At 36.0% G+C, this 14,187-nt stretch overlaps 1 protein-coding gene across 1 annotated transcript in view; it reads left to right on the top strand.

Annotated features, from left to right (window-relative positions):
- Positions 1 to 14,187, top strand: part of LOC118320674 (A disintegrin and metalloproteinase with thrombospondin motifs 7) — a 78,928-nt gene that overhangs the window by 5,030 nt on the left and 59,711 nt on the right. Inside the window, 3 exon segments of the mRNA XM_035651692.1 lie at positions 8,903 to 9,052; positions 9,054 to 9,087; positions 10,825 to 11,024. Coding sequence (XP_035507585.1) covers positions 8,903 to 9,052; positions 9,054 to 9,087; positions 10,825 to 11,024 — 384 coding nt within the window.

Genomic DNA, 14,187 nt, shown 5'->3' with positions numbered 1-14,187 from the left:
AGGGCCCCCAAAAAAAAAAAAAAAAATAAAAAAAAAAAAAAAAATTTTTTTGGAAAATTTTTTTTTTTCCCCCCTTTTTTTTTTTTTTTCAGGGAAATTTTTTTTTTTTTTTAAAAGGGTTTGGAAAAAGGGAAAAAAAAAAAAAAAAAAAAAAATTAAATTTTTTTAAGAACCAAATTTTTTCCCAAAGTTTTTTCTTTTTTTTTTTTTTTTTTTGGGGAAAAATGGGCAAAAAAAAAAAAAGGGCCTTAAAAAAGCCCCCCCAACCTCCCGAAATGGGAGAGAGAAAAACCCAAACTTTTGATTTTTTTTTTTTTTCCCAGGGTTAAAAAATTTGGGGTTTTTTTTTCCCGCCCAAAGGGGGAAAAGGGGAAAAAAAAAAAAAAAGGTTAGGAAAAAATTTCTTGTTTTTTGGGTTTTTAAAATTTTTCATTCTGCCATAAAAAACCAAAAAGGTTTGGGTATGGGGAAAAAAAAAAAACCCAAATTGTTTTTCCAAAAATTTTGGGAAAGCAAGCCTTTTGGAAAAAAAAAAAAAAAACCAAAAAAAAATTTGGGGGGGGGGGAACCCCCCAGAGGGGGGAAAAGGGGCCAATTGTTAAAAAAAAAAAAAAAAACAAGGGAAAAAGAAAAAACCAAAAAGGGAAACCTTGGGGGGTGGGGGGAAAAACCCAAAAAGGAAAAAAAAAACCCCGGGAAAAAACCCCCCTTGAAAGGGGGGGTTTTTTTTGGAAAGGTTTGGGGGGGCAAAAAAAAAAAAAAAAAAAAAAGTTTTTTTTCTTTGGACCAAATTTTTTCGCGCGGAAAAAACTTTTGGGAGGTTATTTAAAAAAACAAAAAAAAAGGGAAAAAGAAAAAAAAAACTTGAAAAAAAAAAAAAGGGGGGTTTTGCCCTTCCCAAATTGGGAAAAAAATTTTTTTTGGCGGGTTTCTTCCCCACCTTTTTTTTGGAAAAAGGCCAAAAAAAAAAAAAAAAAAAAGGGGAAAAAAACAAACCCCCAAAGAAAAAAAAAAAAGGGTTTTTTTTTTTTTTTTTTTTAAATTTTTTCCCAAAAAAAAAGTAAAAAAAAATTTAATTTAATTTAAAAAAAAAAAAAAAAAAAAAAAAAATAAAAAAAAGAAAAAAAAAAATTTTTTGGCCCCCCCCCCAGAAAAAAAAAGGGCCCTTTTTGGGATTTTGTTTTTTTTTAAAAATTTTAAAAAAAAATTTTTTTTTTAAAATTGGGACCCCAACAAAGGGGGAAAAACAGCCTCCCAAAAAAAAGAAATAAAGCAAAGGAAAGGGGGAAAAAAAAAAAAGAGTGAAAAGAAAAAGAAAGGAAAAGTTTGAAGGGGATTGACATGAAGCAAAGTACAGTCAGCCCAACCCATTGGACTTGCAGCAAGGCCAGCTCCACAGATTGCTTTATTGATAGTGTATTTTATCCTTTTGGTAAACTCTTTGGTGAAACAAAGCCTGTTAAGGGTTATAGGGCTAGGGATCGTATATGTGAATAACAGTGTATTGCCGGCAGTTGATTTGCATTGTTGTAATGTAGGTGCCAGCGTTTTTAACGGGGAATGTAGAATGTGTTGAATTAAAAAAAAGGACAATATCTCTAGTTCTATGTGCAAATTAACCTCCAAAGCATTTATGTTGACGTGTGCTCTCTCCCCTTTTTTTAAGATGTTTTTTTTGTTTTTTTGCCTTAGAGATAAGATATGTGTATAGTCAGATTTTTAGCATACACAGGTTGTTTTGAATTAAAACAGGATGTAATATTCTATAAATATTTGGTTAAAGCAAGAAATAAAGTAAACCATGGCTATTTCTGACTAAACCCTGACTTATACTGGCACACATAAAGGGAGAACACTGATTCGTCATGATTGAAAATGATTATGTAGCTTCACATGTGGCGTAAGTTACAAATAAGCTCTTAAAATGTGCTTTTTTTATGCTCAGTAATCTTTTATGACTCAAACGTAAGCACGTTCAGAAAAAATTTATTTACTAAGGTTTCAAGTATAAAAGCGAGAACATTTTTATAAATTGTAAAACTCTGTGTGTGATCTTACACATGTACTGAAGGATAGTGTCACGTTGTTCTAGAGTTACACAAGAATAACTTCAGAGAGAAATGAAAGTGTAATAAAGTTTACTGCAAAGCCTTAACGTTATTTCAACAATGGAGCGGGGGAGGGGGCTGGGGTGTGACATGTCATACCACTGTTATGCCGATGATACACAGATCTACTTTTCTGCGAAACCCAATAACCTGAATCAACTTTCTCCATGAGTGCTTACTGGACTTGGACTGGATGTCTCTTAATTCTCCACTTAAATCCTGACAAAATCATTTTATTTGGCCCTGAAAACTTGTCACTGCAGTTGATCAGTTTATTGGACCATTACGCACTAATTTTAAACCCACTGCTAAGAATCTGGGTACCAAAGTTGTCCAGTCATGTTTCCTGCAGCTACGAAATGTAGCATGTTGTGATCCCTTGAGGGTGACTTCTGTTCTGCTAATTATCAAGACTTATCTCCACAACATTAAATTGGACTTGGATGTTATTAAGTTGGTAAAGTGCAATTGAGAAAAAAAAGCATGTGTATACACAACTTGAATTATTTGAGGTATAGTTTTAGTGATATTCTGCAAACAGTACTTTGGTCCACGCTGTCTCAAGATCGTCGTGAGCTGATTTTTAGCCTCAAATACATCCTGCAAATTCTGCTTCATCAGATGGAAGCTTCACTGGGTTGAGATTTAAAGAGCGTAGAGACTATTGAAGTGGAGTCACTTTCATGTTCGAGTGGCAGTGTGTTAATACACCCATCCTAAGATGATGGCTGGTAAATTGATGCATTGTCTTTTCTCACTCTTCATCCATTTAATTTTTGGTAGTCTGTTGCCCGTTCTTCATCTTAGCTGACAGGAGTCGAATAAGGCAGAGTCTCCTGCTGCTTCGTGTCCTCTGCTTCATGGTTACACAGTATGTATACAGGGATTATCTTTTGTTGCACTTTTGTAACAGACATTTCATCTTAAATATGTCTGGCCTGGTTTGTGAACTTCTCAAAAAGCATCTCCACCAAAAGAAGTATGAATGGCCACATATTGCATGCAGCCTTCTCTGTTAACTAGAAATGCTGTAGTGCACAAGAAGCTCCTTCTGAAAAGCGGAGATTACCACATCTTGTAGCAATTTACACACAGCTGATAAGCAATTAGTGTTGTATGGATCACATGTCTTACCAACTCTAATGTTTAGCCAAATAGTAACCGAATATCTTGACCCTGTCTGCATCCTGTCTGCATACATTAAGCTGCAGCTGCATGATTCACTGCTGGCTGTTGGACCAAAGCAGTGTGCTTAAAGGTGCCCTGTGGAGATTTCTTGTAAACAAACAAAAATTCAGTTTACATTTAGTCTTAATCCTGCCTTTGTCGGCGTGTTGCTACTTTTGTTGTTGCATTATCGCCACTTGTGGATCAGTGGAAAAGTGTGAAACCACTGGCAGGACATGTGACTGGTACTTTGTCACCTGTGTGCGTCGTGCACAAGACAAAAGTGGGGATCCACATACAAAATTCAAAATACAAGCACTCAAAAACACACAAAAATAAACTCAAAAGGTGGTATATTTAACAAATAATTGTTAATCCTTTGCAGACATTCATTTTCTGATGTCAGCAGCTCACACACATCAGCCGACACACATGGTATCCACATTGGATCTAGATCCTGTACAACAGCCAGCTTCAGTCCTCACTTGCTTTGGGGCTTTTTGACTTTAGTGGAACACAAGATCAGCTGGATTTGAGGTCAGATGTGATGTGTCCAGTTACAACCACTGGCTGCCTCATTTAGGACCTACAAGACTCCTTGGTTGCTTTTTCCTACACAGACATTCTTAAGTCCGACTGAAATTAAATTACATGTTCTCTTTCTATAAGAAATATAAGAAACCAAAAGGGAGAAATATATTTAATATATGTTTTTTCATGATGGTGCTGTTAGTTCTCAGATAGACCTTTTTCACAGGAGCCATTTGGACATGAAATAGTCGGGTTAACACAGATGGTAGCAGTGATACGAAGTAAGCTTCTGTTCCATTTAGTGTCGCAGAGACTTTCCAGTGAGACAACATGCACAATATCAGCACCCTGACTCTGTTTGACCTGAATTAGTATCACTGGTAACCTGTGTTTACCCTGATTTGTCAAAATGGTTCTCTAACTCTCTTAAATCTTCTTATTTAATTTACAAACATGAATACGTTGAATAAACCAATAAACAAACATTCACTGGGGAAAAGTGCACTTCTAATATCAGTTTGTAGGCTAGATAGCTAATTAGCTGCAGGACATTATGTCACTTTGGTCCATTTATATTCTGGTGTGGATCTTACTCTTCAATACCACTGCTTATAAAACACTGTGCGCCTGTAACATGAGCTTCGTTGCGAGTCTTTCATTTCCCTGCCGGAGCTCAGCCTGCCGGCTGCTGTCAATCAAACACGGGCATCGACACGCCACTTTTTTTCCATCCTTTTAATAACAATTTATTATTTAATGTAAGATTAAAAAACACATTATTTTTGACTGCAAAAGGGTGATGACTAAATGTGTTTTCAGTCAGATCTTAAAACTGAAAAGTCAGCCTCATCGCCATTCTTTCATTTCATGTTTTTTTTTTTTTCTTCAAATTTAGGAGAAATATGCCACTGTCAAAATATTTTGCGACTGCACTGTAGGACATTTGCCAATATTCCTGAAGATTATGTAAAGCTTTTCGGCAAACTTAAAGCATAAATGTCTTTCTAGTCTGTGCTTAATCACATTTTACACTTTTGTCTTTGTGTTGGAGGAGTAATGAATGCTGATGACAGATGCGGAGAGACAGGCCTGCAGATTCTGTTTATATTGTTTGAGGTTTGTTTCTTTGTCCTTGTGGGTGATTTTATATCCTGCTGTTGGAGGCATTTCTGAAAGAGTGACATGTCCCAGATACTGTAAAATAGATATTTGACTGTTGTTTCTGTCTGCACCATTTAAATATGGAGCTGAAGAAATGCAGTCTTCTGTTTGGAGGAGCTGACTGTTGTACGAGCAGGTGTACCTGATGATAAAGTAGCCAGTGTGTATGTATTAATGTCCTGAAGCATGAGTGCTAATCTCCATCTGCTTTATGAGTTTGTTGTCACTTCGTCACTTTCACTTGAAAAGGGATCAGTTATCAGAAATATTTATTGTATTAATTGAACAAATTGTATTGTATTTATTGAACAAATAAAGAAGCTCTGGAGATAAATAATATACAGCAACTCCCATTACAACCTTCTGCGACTGATTACTCAGGAGGTTAGGAATACTTGTATCTAAATTAATCACCCAGAAGCTATTTTTGCAAATGAAATGTCCCATAAATAGAATATTATTACATGGGAGGGACACATCTCTGCCAGGATGTGTATATATCATACCGCACAGTGTGTTCTCAGGCCGTCTGTCAAGCAAACTGCTGCAGATCCAATCAATATTTAATAAATTGTAGACATTGTTAAATATTGATAGATAATATGTGCCAGCCATTATTTAAAAATTCATCAGCCTCGCAGATGTTTTCATGACCAGGCAAGTAATATGACTGACTATTATTGAGCATTGGCTATTTATTTTTTAAAACACTGTAAAAAAAAAAAAATTTTAAATGTCTTACAGTGTCTTTGAAGTCAGGTAAAACTATATGGCTGGAATTTTTCCTACTGCTGTAACATTAAATAATTTATTCCTTAAAGCTTGTGTTAATGGTCATATGGTGTTATGTTCACTGTCACCCATAGTACAGGGAGTATAGTGTAGTAGCAGTAGCAGTAGCAGTAGTAGCAGTAGCAGTAGTAGTAGTAGCAGCAGCAGCAGCAGCCTCAGTCGTAGTAGTAGAAGTAGTAGCGAAATCACAATATGACCAAGGTCTAAATGGCAAGAAGCTGAAATTGTTTGATAAAGGTCAAGTTTGTGACAACAGGATTATAATAAAGCACTCAAGCTCTTAAGAGAGGACTAAGACAAATCCTGTTCTACAGATGGAAGAAAATGTATTTCTTTGGTACTACAGACCCCAATAGATGTCACATCATCATGATTTTAGTATTTGTTTTTTTCAGTAAAAAATAAAATTGTGATGCAAAAATCTGTCAAAATAATCACAATATGACGTTTTTACCACACAGAAGTGATTCACTTCCGGCCCATTAATATAATTCATTATCAGACACCTACAAAAACAATATGCTCAGAACCACTAATGACCAGTCAGTATATTTATGTTTATATTGTGTTTTTTTATTATTATTGTGCATTATATAAATCTGCACACTGTCTTTAGAAACCAAAACTGTGTCATTTCCAAGAGCACAAATTACAGGGTGTTGAAGCATCTGTAATTATTGTTATTACATTTCAAGCTACATGTGCTCTCAACATAACATAAAAACATATAAATGGTCAGAGAGCTAATATCTGACATCCTGTTGGGGCGCACAGCAGCTCTTGTTGGTCCAAACATGCACATGATGTATGTAATGGCGCAGAAGAGCAATTGTTACCTTTAATAGCATCGAAGCAAACATGACACGTCTACCAAAGCCTGTGTAGTGTGTATGTGGAGAGTAAGATCTAATCTACATAACACTCTGTTGCTGAACCATAAATGTCACATGAATATACAAAAATGATTTTGTCTGATGGGCTAAATGAAGTTTTGATCCAATAATAAGACACCAATGTTTTTGTGTGATGCACCAGATCAAAGAAGAATGTATGTCACATTAAAGCTTGGTGTTGCATTCATGCACCATAGAATTAAAGGAAAAATTTTGTTAAAGCTGCTGCTCAAAAATAAACTGGATTTTACCTACTTGTGCTTATAAATATGTATATTTCACATCAGAGTCTATTCCTTGAAGAGATGGGATACATTCTTGGTTTTGGGTCAGGCTAAAAATAAGAACTCAAAGTGGGGTAACAGGTGAAATAAATGTTGCAGTGCTGGGATTTTGCTGGTGACAGTGATGTGGAAACAACCCCGCAGATTCAGAACACACACAAAAAACAGAGCGCGAGAATGACAGATATCTACAGAGCTCATAATGGAAAGCAGTCTAAATACTGTATATGCACTCCAGCAATGTATATTGCTCAGTGCGATGTAATTACAACAGTGAATGTCTTGTTTGCATTTAGCCTGTGCATTTATGTTAAAAGCATTAGTCGTGTGGCAAATAATGAGTGAAAACACAGACATGCTTTACATCGCTGATATTGGCAATTCATGCACAATCCTAAATACCCCATGGGGAGATATAAATGTAATAGACAACACAAACACATTATTTAATTTCACCTGATTTCACTGCATTAGTACAGTCAGTGCTGTTTTTTACACATTCAGGGGGTATTTACTAAAACAGAAGACAAATTAAAAACTATTTAACATGTAAAATAGTCTGAACATCCAATCCTATGTGGCAATGCCCATTTTATGTATTGTTATTATATGTTTAAGAGATGTAAAAAGTAAAAGTCCTGCTCTACTCAACTCCCCACATGTACATAATGTATATATTGTAGAGCCAGTCCTCCTGTCTGAGCTTCAGTGTGACTCTGTGGCAGCTGAGGGAGAGTTATGGGAGCAGAGGGTGACCAAGAATTAAATATAGGGCAAGGATGGTCAAAAGAAAAAAGAGGGGGCTAATGGAATTTGAAGCTTTGGCATCATGCCAACATGGTTTAGGGTGCAGTCATTTATGTGACACCTGATCTTTCTCCCTGCCGTGGTTGTGCTCTGGATTTCTACAGCAAACTTAAAACATCCTACAGTTTATTCAGTTTTACTTGAAGCTTACTTGGTTTTGTGTTTGTGTGCTGAGGATAAGCTTGTGTTGTGGGTTTCTTCAGGGCCATTTTTTGCATTTATTAGCAGCTTTTACAAACAAAATACACAACATCTAAGACTATATACTGTATCAAACGTGATCTGATTTTATGTATTCGACTGGTATATTTTATATTAATAACAGTTTTACTATGACAGCAGATTTCTAACAGGGTTTTTTATTGGCTCATCATTAGGCAAAGGCCGCTACAGAATGGTAAAGACCACTGCTTGTCTAAGTAATGTGTGTTGGAGGTTTTCGATTAGCCTGTACTGCCACAATCATACAGCTCTTCTGTTGAGTGTATATCCAACTAAAAACTGCCCAAAACACAACTCCTAACTCCTTACCTTCATATTACCAAAACTTTAGCTACACCCAGTAAAAGGAACTGCTTCACATCTGCAGAACTGCACGCATTAAAACATTCTCAATATGAAAGTCAGCAAAAAAATACATAAATAGAAATATACATGGAGAATCACTAATAAAAACATATTTTTAATCTAATAATACAGCAGTGGTTTTATTTAGACACAGATAATGAAGTACTAGCCTCTGTTGGAATCTATATCTGCCACTGACAATGATTAATCTTCCTGTTATTTTCTTGGTTAACTGATATATCACTTGATCTATTCTTATCTGAACTATTTCTTATTTTAAACTCAAAAATATTCAATTTACTGCAATGCAAGACCAAGAAAAGCAGCAAATTTCTCACATTTTAAGAACCTGGAACCACTAAATGTTTTGGCATGATTTTCTAACAATTAATCAACTTATTTTAAAATAGTTTCGTTTAAAAAAAAATTTCTCATCAACTTAAATGTACAAGTACGGGGGTGTGTCACTTTGTATGTCTACTCTTATCAATGGTGGCAGAAGATTAAAACAATTCAGCAAAGTACATTGTTTTGCCTTAAAGCGCTTTGAAATATTTAGAGAAACCTAACTCCCAGCCATTCTTTTCTTTAGACAGGACTGTTCAAGTTGTCTGACGAAGAGTTTTTCATTCAACCTGTGGAGAAATCCAGTGACGAGTCCTCAGCACCACGAGCCCACGCCATCTACAAACGTCACACGTCCTCTCCCCACTGGAGTCCAGTCGTACAGCCCATCTCAGGGGAACCAAGCTCTCAACGGCACCTGTGGAATTAAAAAGTAAATCACTTTTCTGCTCACCACAACACACACACACACACAAACAACACAAACACACACACACACACACACACACACACACACACAACCACCATATTCAAAGTGACACTTAAATGTTTTACAATACCTAAAACGTGTTATTTCTTTACTTGAAATTCTGTATTAACATGCCGTCAGACAGCATGTGATGATCAGTCAGTATAAGTAGCCAACATTATGCCAAGGCTTAGCCACTAATTACACATTACACACTGAGCACTGAATGACAAGAATAAAGATGATAACTGATAAGATTTTCTTGTCTCTCTGACGACTCTCTCTCTCTCATCCTATTCTGCAGAGGTCAGATGAATAAAAACAATGAAGTTTCGTAGCTCATAAATCAGCTACTTAAAATTCTGAGTATGCTTAATTGACCCTGAAAGAAAACTGAGCATCTAAGAAAAATTAAGAAGATGGGCTTTGAGCTTGTGAATACATTATTAGAAATTTGCTCAGCTTCGGCCACGTGAATCAGTCACTTACAGCAATGTAGTGGTGTGTGTGTGTGTTTTAAAGGACCAATCAGGCTCTGCTATTTGTGGGCAGCTGCTGATGTGAATCAACCTGCGCACAGAAAATAATAGTAAAATAAATTAACTACAATGAATCAGTGCAGTTACTATAGCATTAGTCATGGATAGATAGATAGATGGAGATAGATTGGTAGATAGGTATGTGGGTGGATGTGTTGGATCAAACAGAAAGCTATTGAGACATATGTAATTATGCAAGATAAAGCTCCAGTATATAATATTCTACAAATTGTATCTAAAACTACTTTACAACAGGTTTTAAACAAGTTTTCAGTAAGTAAGTAAAATGTGGACTACTGATAATATCTAGAAGTTGGTAGCCTAAGAGTGGTTGATACAAATATATGTAATTTTATTTAACCAATGTTTATGGATAAAATAACCACGTCTGTTTTTGTCTCATCTAATGAATAAAAAAAATCAATATCAATATCATACTTAAATCCATGATTACCCACAATGTTTTGCAAAACTGCTCACGATGGCCTGATTAACCCAACCCCAGCTGAACACAAATGCTATTTCACAGCAATTTCCTGTTAACAATAAAATGACATCATTATAATTATCGTTACTAGAAAAGAATAACAGTCTTATGCAGTAAAATAACATCAAATATTGACACGAGATGGTTTAATTAGTATCGTAAAAATGTGAGGTCATTTCTATATACTATAAACTTCTTGATAAAATAATTCTGAGTAGATTAAATGATATATAGGGAAGGGAAAAGAATAACAGAATTAAGAAGGTACAGCTTAGAGTTTACAGGCAACATTGCAGATTCTATGAGACAGGAGAAAACGATGTAGGATGTTGTTTCTGGGTGTTATTCCCTCAAAAAACAGACAAAAAACATCCCTCATGTTACTGAAAGTGGGTAAACATGTTCTAATGTCATTTAGTTACATTTTAAGTTAAATTGATTTCCTATCATTTGTTATTTAAGCATTTAGGTAACACCTAATATATCAACTTAATATATATATATATAAAGAGAGGGAGAATAAGAAATGCAGACTGAGGCTATTTATAGGTTTTGGCCTTGATCCAAGAAAAATACAGAATATATGTGGCAAGTTAAAAAGTGGTGCGCTTGTTGGCACGCACTGTGCCTCTGTAAGAAAGTTTTAAATGTCTATTTATATCTCCCATCTCTAGATTCCCATCAAAGTTTTGAAGACATTGAGAGACAGCGGGAGCGGTGGGAGCACCGCCAGCAGAGACGAAGGAGGAGAATTCACCAACGCTCAGTCAGCAAAGAGAAGTGGGTGGAAACGCTGGTGGTGGCTGACCCTAAAATGGTGGAGTATCATGGGAGCAAAGCTGTGGAAAGCTATGTTCTCGCTGTCATGAACATTGTAAGTATGTCACATTTACATTAACATTTCCCTGCATCAAAATGTTGTTTGAATTCTAGTTTTATTAATAAACAACAATTATCCTCGATATTTTGTGATTTTACGGAGGGTCACATGCTAGAACTATTCCTTGGCTGGGAGCAGTGACTTCCTAGAGTCATCAGTCGTCACAGTGAGGCTGCCGGGCAACGAGTGGGGATTGAACAAATATATTAATTAGTGAGCTCTGGAAGTGCTGCCAGGCAGATTTTCTTGCCTTTGGATAGAGCATACAGACATAATAGTGGTATCAATCTTCTCATCCAACCCTCAGAGTTTTTCACAAATTGTCAAATCACTTTGACAACACACTGTGAATAAATAAAACACAAACCAACCGACTGGTCTGACACATACACAGCTCAGAGAAACACTGCCAGTCGTACACAACAATGGAACTAAATTAAAATGCAACAGAGGTTTTTGGCACTAACACGTGATGATTTTCTTCTGTGTGATCACTGTCAATGATTTTAAATTGGTTTGTTTTCATGTGATTAATGAGAGAGCTCCAATCGCTGAAATCACTGACTGCGTTTACATGCACACTCATCCTCCACTATTATTCTGAATATGACACTATTACACATTTGATAATGGTCATGTATTTTATATTCCTAATTAGGCCCTTAAGATTAAGACATGTGAGATATGCCAGTATTATTTGTGTTTTTTTTACTCCAACCAAAGAATATTATTAATATTAACTAATAAGGCCATATCATACAAAAGCAAAGGTGAACGTGTAGACAACATGTAGTTTTTCAGCATTAAACAGCATTAAATAAGTAATCTCTTTACAAAAATATGATAACCTGCAATAATCTGTAAAATCTCTGTTATTATACATTTTGTAATTATTACCAGATATTATTACGACTAATTTGATTACACAGTTAAAGCCAGCATTACAGAATCATTTCATAGATTGTAATTAATACTAAAACAATGAAATAATCCTTTCAGATGTTTTTGAATACAGACTTACAGGATATGAGAACATTTTGCCAGATGTTTTGAATGATACTGCTGTTTGAGACCAGATTCTGTTTCAGTTTTTCCATCCTGTGTCACGTAACACAATAGATGGATTAAACTTTTCTCATATATGTTGGTTTTTTTTTTCAACCATGACTCCCCAGCCTTCAACAATCAATCTTATTACCACCTCTTAGTTAGGGGTTAAGTAAACTGACTCCTTGTCTGCTATTGATTAGCGCATAAGTGTTTTTTTCCAGCCAAGTCTGCTCTGACTGCAGCTACTGAAAGTGCTATCAGAGGACAGAACATCAGGAAAGGGAATTCACTGACAGAAGCCTACGGATTAACTGACTTAACAGACAATAATACATGGAGGAAGCAGCCATTATCCCACACATCCTCTCATGGTTCTTTTTTTGAGTCCTCCGCACTCCTGCTTTGAACTTTAAAGCCCCAAACGGTTCAGTTTTGTGGAAACAATCTTGCACAGCATCAAGGGAAACAACCTCTTACCCGTGTCCAAACAATAAGTAATGGCATCATCTTCCTCAGGCAGCTGCTCCATTGTCTCACTACAGACGCTGTCTTGAAGTTTTCACTTCACAAGAGGTTCATATTTTTGTTCTGCTGTATTGTATGAACCCAGTGGTATGATTTACTGACACGTAACAGCCAGAGTAGTCAATCTCCGCAGAAAGAAATCGGACACCCACTCACAAAAATAGCTCCCAACATCGTTTCAAATGGTGATCTTACAGTTAAAATTGTATTTTCTTTGGGATATTTATTTTATGTCAGCAAACATGCAGATTGATGAAAAATGCAGGAATAATCAACCAAGCGCTGTTTACCCTTTAAGTAGGTGCAAATGTACGGCGTGCAGCTTGAGAGGAAACGTGAATCAACAGCACATTGTTGCAGAAAAATCCATGGGCTTTAAATAGCTGCAGTTTTATTTTTATTCAAAAGATTAACAATGGTTAGCAAAACAAATGGATAAAGATGGACTGAAACCATATTTAATGTCACCGATAAGCTTATAAAAGCTTTTGCAGAAGTTGATTGAGCCACAAGATGTGTAACACAAATATCTGTGAATGGACACTGTGAGAAACAAAGTTTTGATGAATTAAGTCTTTTGTGTCTATCAGAGCTGATCTGTCTGAAGTGCCTCAGTTACACAACTTGTACAGAAGGTTTAGTGTGTTGACATTTGGGTAAAAAATGAAAGGAATCTGACCAGTATTATATGAATGTTGCTTCTAACGCTGTATAGTAACTGAACGGTCACCAGACTGGAGTGCTTATTTATAAATGCTGAATAACGTGCTCTCTCTTTTGGTCCTTGGCATTAATCTTTTGCAGCTTCTTGACTATTTATTGAGTTCATCACACTTTATAATCATTCACTTTCACTGATATATTACAACAGCATCACGTTAGCTTCAGCTGAACAGATAAATACTCTTTTGTTGTGTTGAAATGTCGATGAAAAGCTGGAGCTTCATGAATTATGAAGCATGCATAATGAATGAATGAGAAATGAAAAGCCTATGAACTGCATGAATTATAGTGTAGAATGTTTTTTTGGGAGGCATTTTCACACCCACCACAGGACAAAAGATATGTGGCAGTAAATGTAGGCAGAGAATCCAACATACTACTACATCTTTGCAACATACTACTACATCTTTTTTTTTTTTTTTTTTTTCTTTTTCGGGTGGGGGTACACCACAAGAACCACCATGACAGACAATACAGGTTGGTGGATACACACAAAATTGCGATACGTTGTCACCGTCCCCTCAGGCATTTCCCTTGTGAGTTTAAAAGTCCCTTCATTCAAACATATGTTTTTCTTCAGTTTAGGATGTTTCACTGTGCCGTGGGTTGTTTTCACTGAAGTTAATGCACGTTTGACACCATGAAGGATGTTTTACTGTTCAGTGGAAAGTTTTCTCTGTGCAAACTTATACAAGTTGATGTCAGGAACACATGAAGCCACCCAATGCACTACACTGAGAGCTGGACTTTAAGGTGAGAGGGAGGAACTGGAAAGAAGGAGGAACTGGAAAGGAAGGTAGAACTTGACTATAGAATATAGATGTGAATATGATTTCATTCTATATCGGATATTCTCCTG

The sequence above is a fragment of the Morone saxatilis genome, unplaced genomic scaffold, assembly GCF_004916995.1.
Source record: "Morone saxatilis isolate NCDOM2014 unplaced genomic scaffold, NCSU_SB_2.0 Contig11, whole genome shotgun sequence".
NCBI classification, from domain to species: domain Eukaryota; kingdom Metazoa; phylum Chordata; class Actinopteri; family Moronidae; genus Morone; species Morone saxatilis.
Note: the sequence above shows the minus strand (reverse complement) of the source record. Positions and strands in the feature narration are given on the sequence as shown.